General features: G+C 44.1%; 1 protein-coding gene across 1 annotated transcript in view; it reads left to right on the plus strand.

The window, feature by feature from the left end:
* GMI1 (gamma-irradiation and mitomycin c induced 1) overlaps nt 1-16,048 on the plus strand; it is a 309,165-nt gene that overhangs the window by 200,081 nt on the left and 93,036 nt on the right. Inside the window, exons 27-28 of the mRNA XM_087395876.1 lie at nt 4,041-4,230; nt 4,375-4,480. Coding sequence (XP_087252002.1) covers nt 4,041-4,230; nt 4,375-4,480 — 296 coding nt within the window. The remainder of the gene's footprint in view (nt 1-4,040; nt 4,231-4,374; nt 4,481-16,048) is intronic.

Raw genomic sequence — 16,048 nt, forward strand, 5'->3', positions numbered from 1 at the left:
GGTTAATGGGCTGAATGGAGAGCTGATGAAGGACTGGAAAGAAGCTTGCATGCTCACCCAAATGCCCCTTCTTACTATAGATCCTAATACACGGGATAGAGAGGATGCTAGATAGGTTATTTGGCAGAGCATCCCCTTGGTGGTGAAACCGGATATGCATGTTTTGCTTGATGCACCTTTCACCAACACAGAGTTTAGGACTCCACTTTCAGCCCTTCATAAGGGCAAGTGCCCAGGTTCGGATGGCCTCACCCCTTCTTTTTTCATTGCATTTTGGGATATGATTGGAGACTACATTACGTCAACTCTGCAGGGCCTTTGGGACTCTGGCGAGATGCCCGGGATGCTCACAGAGGGTCTCATCCACCTTATCCGGAAAGAAGGTTGCAGAAATTTAGTGTCCCAGTGGAGGCCTATCACACTTTTGGGGACATGTTACAAGATTCCGACCAAGGTAATCAGCCACCGACTGCAGCCCCTTCTCCCAGATCTTATTCATGACACTCAGACGGGATTTGTGCATGGCAGAAGTATTTTTTATAACATTTTCTCTTTTTGCAAAGCTTCAGAGTGGGCCATGCAGAGCGGCCAGAATCTAGCCTTTCTACTCTTGGATTTTGAGAAATTTTATGACAGAGTAGATTGGGGTTTTTTGGAGGGCACCCTTGTACGTTTTGGCCTTACTGATGCTTGGATCAAAGGTGTTTCCTCTTTGTACAAATCAGCCCACAGCCAGGTACTTATTGGTGGGGTAAGGGGTGAGAGGTTTCAGATTTCTAGATCAGTCCATCAGGGATGCCCCCTTGCTCCTTTTCTTTTTTTGTTCATGGCTGAAGCTATAAGTATCTATGTTAGATCTCAAGCTGACATCTTTGGGCTGATACTTCCCATCAGAAGGGAAGAGGAGCTACTTGACAGTGAGTTGGCAAATGACACAACAGTTTACTTGGATGCTTCATTTTAGGAAGAGGAGCTACTTGACAGTGAGTTGGCAAATGACCAACACTTCTTTTAGGACAGCATTGGCTTTATTTTGCTTGGCAACGAAGGCGCAGATAAATTGGCATAAATCCAATGGCTTTTGGATCAGTGATGAGGACACTCCAGTTTGGGGGCTTGACATAGGATTCACTTGGGTCAGAGAGGTGTGCCTATTAGGTATTTGGGTTGCCAAGCCGGCTTGGATATTTCTTCCACGCAGCAGTTTGCTCCCGTGTTGGAGAGCATTAGGAGGAAGCTCCTTTTTTGGAGCTCAGCCAAGCTCGATCTTGCCTCTAGAGTTGTGGTGGTCAACCAGGTCCTCTTGGCCACGGCCTGGTTTGTTTGTTCATGCTGGTGCCATTTTAGGGACTGCATCACTCAGCTCAAGAAACCGATCAGAAATTTTCTTTGGAGTGGGCTTGATGGCACAGCAAATGCGTTAGCCAAGGTGGCTTGGGAGACCCTCATCCTCCCTACACAGGAAGGGGGTCTCAATATTATTGATCCAGATTTACAGTGCAGAGCTTTACTCTGCAAGATGGTGATGCGGGGACTTATGCCAAGGTAGGAGCCATGGAAGGCATTTCTTATTAGCAGCATACAGACGTGCACACCTTCTTCAAGAGGAGACTGGATGAGCAGTATTAGGTGGATTTTCACCACAGCACACCTCAGATCACCTTCGTCCCCTCTCATGGTTACCATACTAAAAGCATGGGCCAGTTTCAGGAGCACTCTTCGGTGGATTTCTCCTTTCTCTCGTGAAGAGATTGATAGGTAGCCGATCATGTGGAATGACAGTATATTGGATGATCATCGCAGATCACTTGGTGCCTCACTCTACATGCAGTGGTTCAGGTGGGAGAGGAGACCCGCATCATCTTTGGGGTCATGGAAAGCTTTCCGCAGGCTTCCAGAGGAGACCAAATCTCAGTTTTGACAGGACATCTTAGAGGGAGTGCAGGGAGGATCTTGTAGATTGAGGCAGCCCTTCCAGCGGATTGGGTAGACACAGATGATATGCCACACTTGCTCCACTTGGGCAGATACTTTTACGAGAGGCGGTGTTCCTCTTCAGGTTTTGGCCTTTTGAGATGCACAGGAGGATGCTTTAGTTTTTAGTATGCATGATGGTGGCAGAGTGCTCAGGTCCACAGAGGACATCTTGCTTGAGTCTACTTTTCAGCCTATTAGGGTTGAGACCCCCGGCTACACTCCACCAAAGATCTTGGAGTCTTTGGCTCTACGGGGGAGTTCCCATTAGCTATTTGCAGTGGGACCTTGGAGAGTGGGAGTGGATTGACGCAGGGCATCGAGAGAAGAGCATCCCCTTCTTTTGTTACACGGTCAGTAATGCCAGGAGATTCCAGCTCAGTAGTAGAGGTTGGAGACCTTCCAGAGTTCCATTGGGAGACATTTGATATCACTGCGGATTTGCAGAGGTGCTTCTGGAAATCCCACAGGAATAGAAAGATCACTCTCTTCTTTTGGCTTTCTATCCATGGTGGGATTGCAGTGAACCTTTGGAGATCCATGTTCGGGGCCGACCCTACTTGCCCTCGTTGCCTCTCTGCTTTGGAGACTATTCAGCATTGCTTATGGGATTGCAGACAGGCGAGGATGATTTGGATGGGGGTAGCCAGGATTTTCAGTCACTTTGCCCACACCCCATTCTTTATGACATGGGGCTTAGTGGCTTGGCTTTCTCTTATAGGGCCTCAGGTATTCTATGAGAGACTTGACTCCTCTCGGGCCATTTCGATTCGACGTCTCCAGGTTGAGTCCTGTTCGTTGGATGTGATACCACACCTTCCTTTTGCAGGGGTACATGCCTCTGTGGATACCTCTTGGGAGATTCTAGGGAGCATAGCATCCTGGCATATCTGGAGAGCCAGATGCGTAGAGGCATTGGAGGGAACTTAGGTTCATCCCTCACACACATTGGCTAGTATCTGGACAGATACCGTACATACTTTGATGGCCGTATGGATGAGTATGCAGGGAGACTCTCGCGCAGCCTCAGCTAGGAGGGCTTCTTTCTTCAGGGAATGGAAGGATTCTCCTTTCTTCTTGGAGACTCCTACAGGGTTGAGGTGGCACTTTCAGCGTCAGCCTTGGTTGTTTTCCACCTCACTTTGAGGGGGTTTATTTATCCTCATGATTTCATGATGTATTCCGCTTAGAGCTTGCTCTCGCGGGTTTTTTCTCTTACTTAATAGAAGTCTATTTCTTGAAAAAAAAAAATTTCCCTATCAGGCCAAGAAATTGATGTCAACATGACAGCACAGCTCTCGTGGGAGGAAATGCAAGTGTGTATTAACCCCCCAACCCCCAATAACTCACCCAAGAGCTCTTGGGTGCAACAAGGCACAAAGAAAGAAGAGAAGAAATAATGGTAAGAGAGACATGCTATGTAGTTAAGAACCAGCCTAAGTGCTTTCTCCGTCGAGTGCAACCAAAAATGAAGCAATTTGGCTGTATTTCCATGCAGATTATCATGCATGGGATGAGTTTGGAGCAATAATGGCAGCGCGAAGAGGGAAGGGGATAGAACGTAGAGAGGGACAAGGGGTGTGGAAGTCTAAATTTAGGGGAGATGCAATGCATAGGGTGCTATACAGAGGGATAGAGGGAGTGGGAGTATTTAGGGAGATGAATATGGTTGGTGGAGTGGGGCTACATTAGAGAGAGGGACAAGGGGCAAGGAAAATTGAAAGAGAGAGGACAGAGGTTGTGACACAAAAGGGACATGCAGGGAGGAAAGAGGACCATTGCCTTGTCCATCTCTAGAGAGAGGGACAAGGGCCAAGGAAAAATGAAAGAGAGAGGACAGAGGTTGTGACACAAAAGGGACATGCAGGGAAGAAAGAGGACCATTGCAGGGTCGTCTTCATTTACAATTTGAGATTTCAAAAAACCGAATCTAAAAATCTGAAATTTTGTTTGAGAGGTGGTTATTGTGTGGGCAATTAAAATTGAGAAGAAGAGACCGTGTGACAGAAATAGCTTGCAAAGATTGATGTATATTGGCCACTAACATTTACTCAACTTGACCGCAGGATTGGGTCGGACATTGGACCTCTAATTTTGTCTTGTTATGATGAATTTGACAACTTGAAAAAGATCATTGAGCCAGTAGACTTTAAGTTTGAGGTGTGGAGCAATGAAAACCTGCTTGACATTGATCTATTTTTTGAAAGAATGTCAAACAAAGGACAATCAGGACATCCTGATCATCTTATTGTCAAGGTAAAGTCTCCTTGTTGACTCTTAAACAATGACAGGGCTTATCTCACGTCATTGTATTTCCCATGTATTCTAGTTTCTAATATTTTCTGTTAGGGTAAAAGAAATCAGACCTAAAAAGCTATGTAAATTATCTGTATCAACCAGGCCATCAAGTTTTTACGAGGGACTCTAGTAGACATGTCTGCAGATTATAGAGCTCGCTTGAAACTTTCCATTTCAAATAAAGCTGCAGCGTCAATTGATTTTATCCGTAAGGATCTCTCTCTCTCTCTCTCTCTCTCTCTCTCTCTCTCTCTCTCTCTCACTTTGTATTTAGGCTCAGATTTGACATTATGTACTTTCACTTGCATTGTATTGCGTAGCACTTAGATGATATTCGACGATGCCTCTTCTTTGTGGCACGTTGATTTTGTGCTATCTTGTATGCAGAGTTCTTGATGTCCCATGGGCCCATTTTGGCCTTTAGTGGACAATAATACACTTTCTTTCTTTCTTTCTTCTCTCTCTTCACATGCACATGTGCATGCATGCATGCATGTACCCATGCATGCATAGCTACATGTGTGTTGTGACATGGTGGGTTACAGGTAACAAGGGCACTTAGTTATGTCCTCCCTTCCTCATTGCATGACTGATCCAAAATTGGTGCAATAAACTAGTCATCTCATTGCTGTTCATGATACGTACGCTCTCTATGTTTTGCTAGATCATTCATTAAAGTGCTCAACGGTTCTCTTTACTAAAGAAAGTGGAATAGACTTTTGGCACTTAATCTGTGGAAAAAATAGAGCTTTCATTGCTAAGAATGAAGATGAATTAATTCATCTTCTCTTGAGCAATGAAATCTCTATTTTTCCATAGATTGTGCCGAAAGTCTATTTGACTTTATTTGGTAATCAATGACATTTTGCACAAAGAATCATCTTTATCCATCTCGTACCGAGACACATGAACTGAGCATGCTTGCACATGGATAAGAAGTTTCCACCAGCTAGTCCTAGATTTATCCATTCTTGCTGTAGGCAATTTGGGAGCTGAGTAAGACAAATACAGTTGAGGTGATTAGGGAACCTGTCATACCTGAGGTGACAAGGCAACGTCTGGCATATTTGAGGTGACCACATGAGCTGTTGTACATCTGAGGAGACCAGGCATCTTTGTACATCTGAGGTGACGCTACATTTCAGGTGATTACACAGCCCATGGTACATAGATGTTGCCATTAGAGACAATGATAAGAATGGTGATCCAAGTTTATGTGTCAAAGGAGGCCACTTGGTACACCATAGGGCATCAAGTCAAATAAGGGACTCACCAATCCCAAGTCTAACTGGAACAAGCAAAGTTTCTCAAGTTACGAGGAGCTATACACACAGTTCGTTGAAGGATGGTAGGGCATTGTGCACTCAGGTAATCCAAGCTCAACGAGGATTCATCCAGGGGAATGCAACGGCTTGGGGATTAGATAGAGAATGACCAATGAGAGTTCGGGACATAGATCCCACTAGTGGGCGAGGCAACTAGTGATCTCCTATGGATGCCACAAGCTGGGGTTAAGGCCAAGGAAATAGAGATGATGAGGTATCACTTGGCAAAGGAGAGAAAACTCGAGCTCTAGGCTCGAGTTGTACTATGTAAGATGGTGATAAATCCGTGGAAGACCTGGAAATCTGATGAAAGGAGGGGTAAGCTTTCTATCTTCTTCCGCTGAGTCAAAACCCAAGGTAAAAGGAAATAAAAAGCCTTTTTGAAGTAAGGGCTAGGGGGCTAGCCTGTAACACGCACCAGGTAATATTTGCTGTTAGAAGGTAACGCACAAGTATTTGATCCTTGGCCTGACTCCTAGAAGGATAAGAAGGAATTAGAGCTCTCAATCTCTACATGTTTATGATGCTTTCATCACTTGTCTTCTGAAAATAAGCAAGTTCTCACAGCCAGTGAGGAGGAGAAAGAAGAAGCTATTCGTCAATCGAATGTGGAAGACTGACTTGAACCTTGTAAAAATCCTTCAAGCACCTATCAAGCTTCAAGGGAACTAAAGAGCGTGAAACTAAGGGCTGAGGGCTAAAAGGTAAGGTGACGTGAGAAAGGTGAGGCAAGATGAGGCGAAGGCTGGGTAAAGCAGCTGTACAGCTTATACGAAAGAGAGGACTGTACACGATCGTCCAGCAAATTCCATGAATTGGCATCTTGCATAAGCCAATACACACATAATTTTGTCTCTTTGATCAGCACACATACCACCTCTCTATCATACATGCAGTCAATATCCTCAACATAATTCCACGACATTTAGCTTAGTTTTACCTTGCAGACTACTAGTATTGTGTGTATAGTAATGTACTATGTATCAGAGTCCATTCTGATTTTCTCTTCTTTCTTTCTTTTTCAAAAATAGACTTCCATTAAGTATGAATAAACCCGCAAGAGCAAGCTCAAGGCAGTAATACATCATGCCGTGCATGAGAAAAAGCTCCTCAAGAAGAGGTACAAAATAACCAAGGCTGAGGCTGAAAATGCCACCTCAACCTTGTGGGAGACTCAGAGAAGAAGGGGGAGCCCCTCCATTCCTTGAGAAAAGCAGCCCTCCTAGCAAAGGTTGCCCAAGAGGATCCCTGCATGCCTGTCCAGATGGCCATCATTGTATGTATAGTGTCTATCCATATACTGGCCATAGTGTGAGAGGGGTGAACCTAGGATCCATCCAATGTCTCTGTGCATCTGGCTCTCCATACATGCCACACTGATATGCTCGCTAGTATCTCCCAAAAAAAATCCACCAAGGTATGCACAGCCCTGAAGGGTGAGGCAAGAACATCATGCAGAGAACATGGCTCAACCAAGTGTTGTTTGATAGCTATAGTCCATGATGAGTCATGTCTCTTAAAGAAGACATGAGGCCTAGACAGGGAAAGCCAAGCAATCGAGCCCCAAGTCATGAAGAAGGGGGAAGGTGCAAGAGAACTGAAAATCCTGGCAACCCCCTTCCATATAACCCCTGCCTATCTACAATACCATAAACAATGTTGAATAGTCTCCACAGCAGCACGACGACGGAGGCAAGTAGGGTCAGTCCCCGAACCTGGATCTCCACAGGTTCGCTGCAATACCACCATGAATAGAAAGCTAGAAGAGAGTGATTTTTCTTTTACTGTGGGATCTCCAAAGTCTCCTCTAAAAGCTTTTCTGCAGATCAGTAGAAATGTGCAAGGCATCCCAATAAGAGATTTTGAGGGCCTTCAATCTCTACAACTTAGCTGAAATCTCCTGGCATTATGAACTGTGTAATAAAATAAGTGGAGACTCTTCTCTGGGTGCCCTTCGTCAATCCACTCCCACTCTCTTGGGTTCCATTGCAAGAACTTTATGGGAACACCTCCATAATGCCATAGGCTCCCCGATCCTAGGGAAATGAGAAGAGGGTCAAGATCTAGGTACCATTGAAAGTCGGAACCAATCTCCGCAAATAAGCATCCCAGAACTTTTGGTTGTAGAGTCTACATAGCCTACAATCCTAACCGGCCGAAATACTCTCTCTAGCAAGATGTGATCTGAAGATTTGGACATCTTGTCTCCCGAAAGCACATAAAAAACTAGGGCACTCTCATGTACATCTCGAACTGCAAAACCCTGTAGTGGAATGACTGTACTCCGAGAATGCGGCCATCCAAGTGGAGCAAGTATTAGACATGTCACCAATCCACTAGGAAGGTTGCATCAATTTGTTGCATCAATTTGTTGAACTCTGCCTGTACTCCCTCTGAGGTGACTAACCATTTGAGCTTTTCTATCCTCTGAAGCATTTTGAAATCTTTCTTGACACCCACAGTGGAGGCAGGTCCCCTCGCCCAACTGGACCACTACATGTAGTGAGAGGCACCAGTGGTCTACCATGCTCGTCCAAAATGTTGTCGTTTCACATGAGTGTTTGCCTATCAATCTCTTCGTAAGAGGAAGATGGAACCCTTCGAATGGCCCATGCTTTCAGGAGAGCTTCCATGAGAGGAGAGGAAGGAGATTTGAGATAGGCTGAAGTGAAGATTCATTTGGTACTATCCATCCAGTCTCCTCCCGAAGAAGGTATGCATGATTGTATGCTGCGAATAGAATAGTCCTTCCATGGCTCTTGCCCAGGCATAAGTCCCCTCACAACAATCTTACAGAGCAAGGTCCTGCACTGTAAATCTAGATCAATTATATTAAAACCCCAACCGATTTGGGAAGAATGAGAGTCTCCCAAGCAACTCTCGTTGTAACATCCTCTATGCCATCAAGTCCACTGTATATAAAATTCGTTATTGGTCTCTTAAGCTGAGTGATGCAATCCCTTGAATGGCACCAGCAAGAACAAACAAACCATGCCATGGCCAACAGGACCTGGTTAACTAGCACTACTCTCAAGGCAAGGTCAAGCTTCATAGAGCCCCAAAACGGAGCTTTCTCTTTATACTCACTCTCCAACACTCCAGAAAATTGTTGTGTCGGAGTCCTCGTCATTGATCCAAAAGCCATTGGATTTGTGCCAATTAATATGCACCCTCACAACAGTGGAAAATAAATCCAATGCTGTCTTGAAAGAAGTGAGCGTCTGTGGCGTGTCATCCAAAAATACAGTAGTATCATCTACTAGCTCGCTATCCATAAGCTTTACTTCCAGTCTTAAAGGAAGTCTCAGCCCAAAAATATCAACTCAAGATCTAATATAATACTCATAGCTTCAGCCACAAATAAAAAGAGGAAGGGAGTAAAGGAACATCCTTGACGGACTGATTTGGAAATCTCAAAACTCTCTCCCCTTACCCCACCAACAAGCATCTGACTATGGGCTGATCTGTATAAAGAGGAAACCCCTCTTATCCATGCATCTGTAAAGCATAAACAAAGAAGGGTGCCCTCCAAAAAGCCCCAGTCTACTCTGTCATAAGCCAAGAGTAGAATGGCCAGCCTCTAGCTACTGTGCATGGCTGTTTGAGGGGGAGGTCCACTCACTTTTGGAGGTGTTACCGGAGGCCTAGGGCCACTAATGTGAGGAGCGTGAAGTGGGTGATACGTAGACCTATGACACAACTCTACCTCAGTTGCACTACAGTGCGTGATGCGTGAACCTATGACACAACACTAGTTGAAGATGCTATGGAGTGCTGAGTACTGCGGAGTACTAGAACAGAAAGAACAAACCCAGAAAGGAGATAAGAAGGAACTAATAGATAATGGAGAAAGCGGTAGACAAGAACACAACATGAACAAGTGAGTATCATATTTATGGAGGAGATCCTCATACACTAGCCTCTCTGAACAAAGATCAGAGATCACTCATCCACAACAATGCAACGGTAGCAATACACCATAACAATGCAAGAGGCGAACTCGTAGCTCTAGCCTCTCTCCTTCTCACTCTCAATCCCCGTACAATGCTCAATGAATGAATCCCCATCCCCCTGATCTCCCCTCTTCACCCTCGCCTTCCGGATGGGAAATCTCCTCCCTCTCTCCTATTGGGTGTCTCCTCATCCTTAGCCATCCTGCCACTGAGTCTCTTCATGTCTCTTGCAACGGCCAGCTTGCGCCGAGTTGGTGCATTGTAACTACTCCATGTGCACCGCCTACAGCCACCCTGTATCTCCACCCTGTATCTGACAAGGCACCGCTAGATGAACATTTATGACACCAATGAGTCCAGAGGTTGGCAGAGCGTGACTATGCGACATGAAGACCCTTGACGCAGTGTGGATAAAATTGTAAATATGGTTTTCACTTGTTGCATGCTGATGGGTAGGTGGATAGCTATGTACATAGCTAATGGGTGGTGGCTTTGAGTTATGGACACCCTCATAAAAGACTCTACACTGATGTAGATATTTTCTTGAGATTGTAGATACTTTTGCAGGGACTCTCAAGATATGATGATAGAACAGTGTGGGTGCATTAGGCACTCCAGAGCAATTGGTGTGGGATGACATTTCTTTCATTATTATCTTGTGTTATGTTTATCTTGCCATGAGTGGTTCCCGATTTGTAAGTCATGTGAGCATTCATATCATGGTTTGAGGGATTCATGAATGTGTGGTCATATGTGGCAATCAAGCACTGAAGGTTTAGGTTGTGTATAAGGGTGTGCTTAAAGCCTAAGGTTGGGGATTAATGGACCTAAGGTTTAAGAAGGTAATCCATGCATGCAAGGGTGGGCTACGTGATGGCGGGTTGAATCTTCTAGAGCATGAAGGTGGCACAGTACGTGGAGAAGGCGGTTGGAAGATGGTCCTGGAAGGAAAGGGGGTGGATCATGTGAACACGGGAAGAGGAGATGAAAGGTGACGGGTTTTTGGGGATCACATGGAGAAGATGGCGGGGGAGATAACAACTTGATGGCAAGCTATGATCTGGTTCAAAGGGCGGGTTGATTGCATGAGCTAGGAGGTGGGTGTTCCGTGCTGACTAGTGAAGTAACAGTGCTGGCTAGCTTCATGTAAAGGATGGGGAGGAAGTGCGTAGGGTGACAGAGATGATGGGCGACGTGAGTCTGTGATTCCGTGAGCAAAAGAGATGAAAGATGGGGATATTGCTTGAAGAGCTTCTTGTGCGAGCTGGAGCTTCATGGTCTTGTGGAAAGGCGTCACTCCTTGTAGGCTGGAGATGAAAGGTGATGGGTTTTTGGAGGCTGTGGGATCACTGCGGTAGGAGGCGGCTTGATTGGCGATGATATGGGCTGGGTCGTCCTGAGACAGAGATAGAAGATTTGAGGGTGAACTCAGGTCCGGTTGGAGAGTTGAACCGTTGCTTTGGTTGATGGATAGAGGATGAGTGTCGCTACTATACGGGCTGAAGAGGTCGATTGTTACGTGTACAAAGAGCTCCTTGGCTAGCTGGGGGTGGCGCAACCTATGAGATGAGTACTCCATGAATTGGAGAGAACCAAGAATCTGTGGGCGGAGTGCTCCATGAGCTCCACGAGCAGGAGATAACTGCGGTGCTAGGAGTCATTGCATGAAGGCAGAGATGGGCCATGGGGACAGCACAGGTAATATATGAGCGGTGCTCTATGTGTTCTGAGAGTAAAGGAGAAATTGCAGTGCTCTAATCCCTTGAAGGTGATGCGCATGATGGAGGTTATTCGGGGAAGGAGGTACATGAGCTTGCATGAAGGCATCGACTGTTGCTGTCGATGGGAGTTTGAGTTGGGCTGTGGGAATCTCTTTTGAGAGAGCTTTGGGTCTTGGCTGTGGCATCTCTAATGGCTGCAGGTCTCTACTATGAGAGTCCAAAGTTCCTGAGACAAAGAAAATGTGTGCTCCGTGAGCATGAGAGAAGCCACGAGGTTATGATCACTGTTTGAAGGATAGACAAGTGCCATCAATCCAAGTGAGACGTGAATAGTCTGATGCGCTTGAGAACCCATGCACTACTGAAAGGAGTACTGTTTGTAGAAGATCTCCAAAGTTTGAGATTATCAAAGGACCAAGCATTCTCAAAAGGCCACTAAATGCACGTAGGAGAAGAGTATTACTTATTGACATGCTTGATGAACATGGCAGGCAAATCAGAGGCAATCATGATGTGGGATTTCCTGGTTTGACACAAAGGGAGATCGAGCTTGCTTGTTTGCTGAGCTGCAATGAGAATTGCATGGAGTTGATGGGGCTATCTCTCTGTGAATATGCAATTATCAAGATGATGTTTTGTTGCTGATGTAGTGCTGGAACTGATTTGCTGATTTCAGTTCTATATGGATGGAGATGTCTTGTCTTGAGCAGCATGTTTCCTGATGAGAAGACGGTTCTGAAGCCGCTGTGATTAACTGTTTTGAGCATGCATGACATGAAGCTACCACTGTGACTGTGTGACAGTAGGAAATGGAAATCTGTGTGGCTGTATATCAATAGATTTCAGCCTGATATAGTGGCATTACAAGAACACAATCAACATGTCTTTGCAGGAAAGACAGGTCATTATTGTGGCTATGATATCTTCTATGCGGGGAGCACTCTTTCTCAGGTGTAGTCTTTCTGATTAAGCATGAACTTCAGCCAGTTATTGCTTTAAATGACAATCAAGGCAGATGGATTATTCTTCAATGCATCATTCAAGGCGAGGTGTTTGAATTTGCTTTTGTCTATGCACCTCAATCTTCTCAGTGCAATTTGGGATGCTATGCAACGATATTTATGGAGATATCATGCCTTTATATGTGGGGATTTCAATAATGCTCTGCAACAGGGTGACAATACATCATGAAATACTCATATGTTAACCCTTGAAAGGCATGCATGGTCTCAATTATTGATGCATCTTGATTTTGTTGATCTTTGGAAAGAATTGCAGCCTTTGTCACCAGGATACACTTTCCAACATAATGCCCTTTCTTCTTATCAGGCACGTCTGGATCGCTGGTATAGTGTAGCTCCGCAACAAAATGATGATTTTACATGCAAAATGTGGATTGACTATGCCTTGGTGCATTCAGATCATGCACCGTTATGGTTGAGGTTATCTTTTTATGTTATGCCAGATGATAGACTGCCTCAAAACCAATAGCTATTTGCAGCATGTTGTTTTCAAGGCAATGGTTACCGAAGCATATCAATCTCTGTCTTCTTAGAGCCACTTTGGTATTGATAATGCATGGGATTCTTTTGTTTCCAAAATGCAAGTTGTAATTAGAGGTTATGGCAAGTTTTACATGAAGACTCTGAGGGAAAGTGTTGCTTAGGCCAAATTGACTTGTCAAGACCTCACTGAACTCAGTCATCTTCGTCCTTTGTCCTTGCATGAGCAAACAACACTATGCCAAGCTAAACATTGTCTTCAAATCAATGATCACAGGAAACTGGCTAAATGGGAGACTAGAGCAAGACAAAGAGCTTTTACAGATAAAGGCTGCTCTTCCAAAAAAAATTTTAAAAGCTTGCATCAGAAGAGATTAAAAACAAACATTAGCAAGGTGCTTCTACCTGATGGTTCATGGACTACATCACGGTCACAGCTTGCTTCTGTTTGTGTACATCATTTCTCTCAGCAATTTGGTTCTGCAGATCCTCCTTCGCAGCAGGTTTTGTCTGCAAGAAATTTACTTTTGCAGCATGTTTCTCCTATTATTTCCACTACTCAAGCTTTTCAATTGAAGGAACCTTTTATTGAGAGGGAATTGTTAGATGCAATCAAATCCTGTGGTAGATGGAAATCTCCATGATGGGATGGTCTTATAGTTGAGTTTTTTCTAGAATATTGGCCTCTCTTGAAGCATACATTGCTGCATATGGTGAACTCTGCTTGGCAAAATCAGAAAATGCCCGACACATGGAAGAGAGGTCTTGTTAAACTCCTTCCAAAAAAGAAAATTTGTGAATCTTTGGCTGATTGGAGACCTATCACGCTTATGCTAGTCATTTCCAAATTTACTACCAACATGATTGTTGATCGGCTAAAAGGCTATTTACATGATGGGTTGCATCCTGTGCAATATGGTTTTGTTCCTTGTAGGCATATCACAGATAACATTGCTAATGCTTATGTTGGAATCAAATATGCGAAATATATGCAGCAGGATGTTTTGCTATTGCAAGTTCATATTGCCAAAGCTTTTGATACTGTTAAGTAGGACTTTATTTCATCAACTATGCAGGCCTTGGGATTTGGCACAAAAATGCAACAAGTTATCAATTGGCTATATCAAGATAGTAAAGCTACATGCATACTTTTAGGGGATATTTCTACAACCTGGACTCTTGGTTGTTCTGTTCGACAAGGATGTCCCCTCAGTGCTTTACTATTTTGCCATAGCCACTGATCCAATGCTTCAATATATGGAGCACCTTTTGGACACTGGCATGTTGCACGGATTGGAAATTCCTGACAGCCGTAGCATGATCCCTCAAGCATATGATGATGATTCTTTCTTTACCCCGAAAAATACTTAGAGCGATCTGTCCATGATTATGCAAGGTCTTTCTACATATGGTTTGGCTTCTGGGCTTCATGTCAATTTTCAGAAATCAAAGCTACTGCCGTTGCATGCTAAAGACTGGCATAGTCTTTTATGGCCTGGGGAAATTGTTTCAACTTCTCAATTGATTCGACATCTTGGCTATCCTCTAGGTTGGAGGCTCACTCATTCTCAACAAACTGATTGGGTGCTCACAAAGTTGAGGGCAAAACTTCAATATTGGAAGCTTGCAACTTGGGCATTACATGTTCGATTGCGAATAACGCAATCCATTTTGATAGCATACATACAATTCTTTCTTCCTCTCATCATGTTCACTAAGGCAGATCTGGTTCCCTTTATGTCTGCTATCATGGAGATTTTCTGGTGTTCAAAAAATGGCAAGAAAAGTGTCAGATTATTCTCTATGCATCGTCTCTGCTCTCCAAAGATGCACGGGGGTTTGAACATACTCAATATTCAAATGCATATACCTGCTCACAGGGGGGAAAATGATGTTGCAGTTTATGCAAGGGGATCAGCCTTGGGTTTTCATGATCCGCTCTCTTTTGTTGCTCTCTTTTGTTGCATATTGATACTTTTGCTTTTGGGCATTGGCAGCCTACACAGTGGGATTTTCTATTTGTCTCTATTCAAGGCAAGATCAGAGGCTGCCCTTTTGTCTCTCGTTTGCTTCTTGATTGGAAGCATATTTTATCCCACTTGGAATGGCATGGCAGGGATTCTTTGTCGAGAAATTCCTTGAGGGCTGAGAATATTTATTGGTCCCAAAGTATTCCACCCTCCTTTGGCTATACAAGAACCCAGGCGTTCTTATTTATATCTTTCAAAGGCATTTCTTATGTGGCGGATGTACTTCAGGATGATGGCACTCTTTTATGCAAATATGGTTTGGGAGCTCATTATCGTACTTTATGGCATAAAATTTTCAAAATGCTTTAACCTTTCTTGCCGGTACCTCGTTTGGAACCTCAAGATAGGCTTGAGGATTGGACTCTACATTCTTCTTCGTCTTCAGCCCGTCCTTTGAAGCTGTCACATATCACAATGCCTTCTCTGTATAAAGTGTTGTTACTTCCGGCTTGGATTTCTGAGAGAGCAAATTCTGTTTGGCATATGGATCGCCCACTAAAGTGGTTGAGAAAGCGGCTGCGTCTCCTTTGGCATTATAAAGTCCCTCTTCGGCAACAGCTTTTCCTTTGGCGAGTCCTACTTGGCATTTTTCCATCTGGGCAGTTACTCGCGCATAGACGTATTGCTCCGACTGTTTGCCACAGATGTCTACATTCTGCTGAATCTGTGCTTCATATCTTTTGGCATTGTCCACATACTTAGTGATTTCCTCGCTCTCATTCGACAGGGGCTTCGAGCGAGATTTCCTACTGTTACTTTTGGAAGGTTCTTCTGGTTATTTGGTTTTCATCCAGGTAGACAGGGTTTTGATTTTATTTTTTGTTTGGGTGCGCTATTGGGCACGGTGGACTCTATGGATGGACAGAAATCATAGAGTATTTGGTGATCCTACTTTTCCATCTTTTGTTTTTTTCAAACGATCTCTGCGGCAATCGTTTTATGATTGCTTTCAGACTCATTTGATTGATCATGATGTGTATATAGCTTATATTGAGATTTTCAGTTGAGTAGTAGATACTCTGCTTATGAAGTAACTATGAATGTAATTATTTTACAGCAATAAAATATTTCTTCTCACAAAAAAGTGTGTTTTGTGACAATACAGGATTGTCTGGATGATTGTTGGTCAGTGAAGAGGGGACTTCAAAAGACATTTGAACAGATTTGAAAATCATCAATCTCCTATGCATCCTAAATTGTGGTTCTTTCGTATGTTCCTAAGCTTGAGCTCAGTTAGTTGGAGAG

This window comes from Dipteris shenzhenensis, chromosome 24, assembly GCF_047967505.1.
Source record: "Dipteris shenzhenensis isolate YYH24624 ecotype China chromosome 24, Dip_SZ_1.0, whole genome shotgun sequence".
NCBI classification, from domain to species: Eukaryota; Viridiplantae; Streptophyta; class Polypodiopsida; order Gleicheniales; family Dipteridaceae; genus Dipteris; species Dipteris shenzhenensis.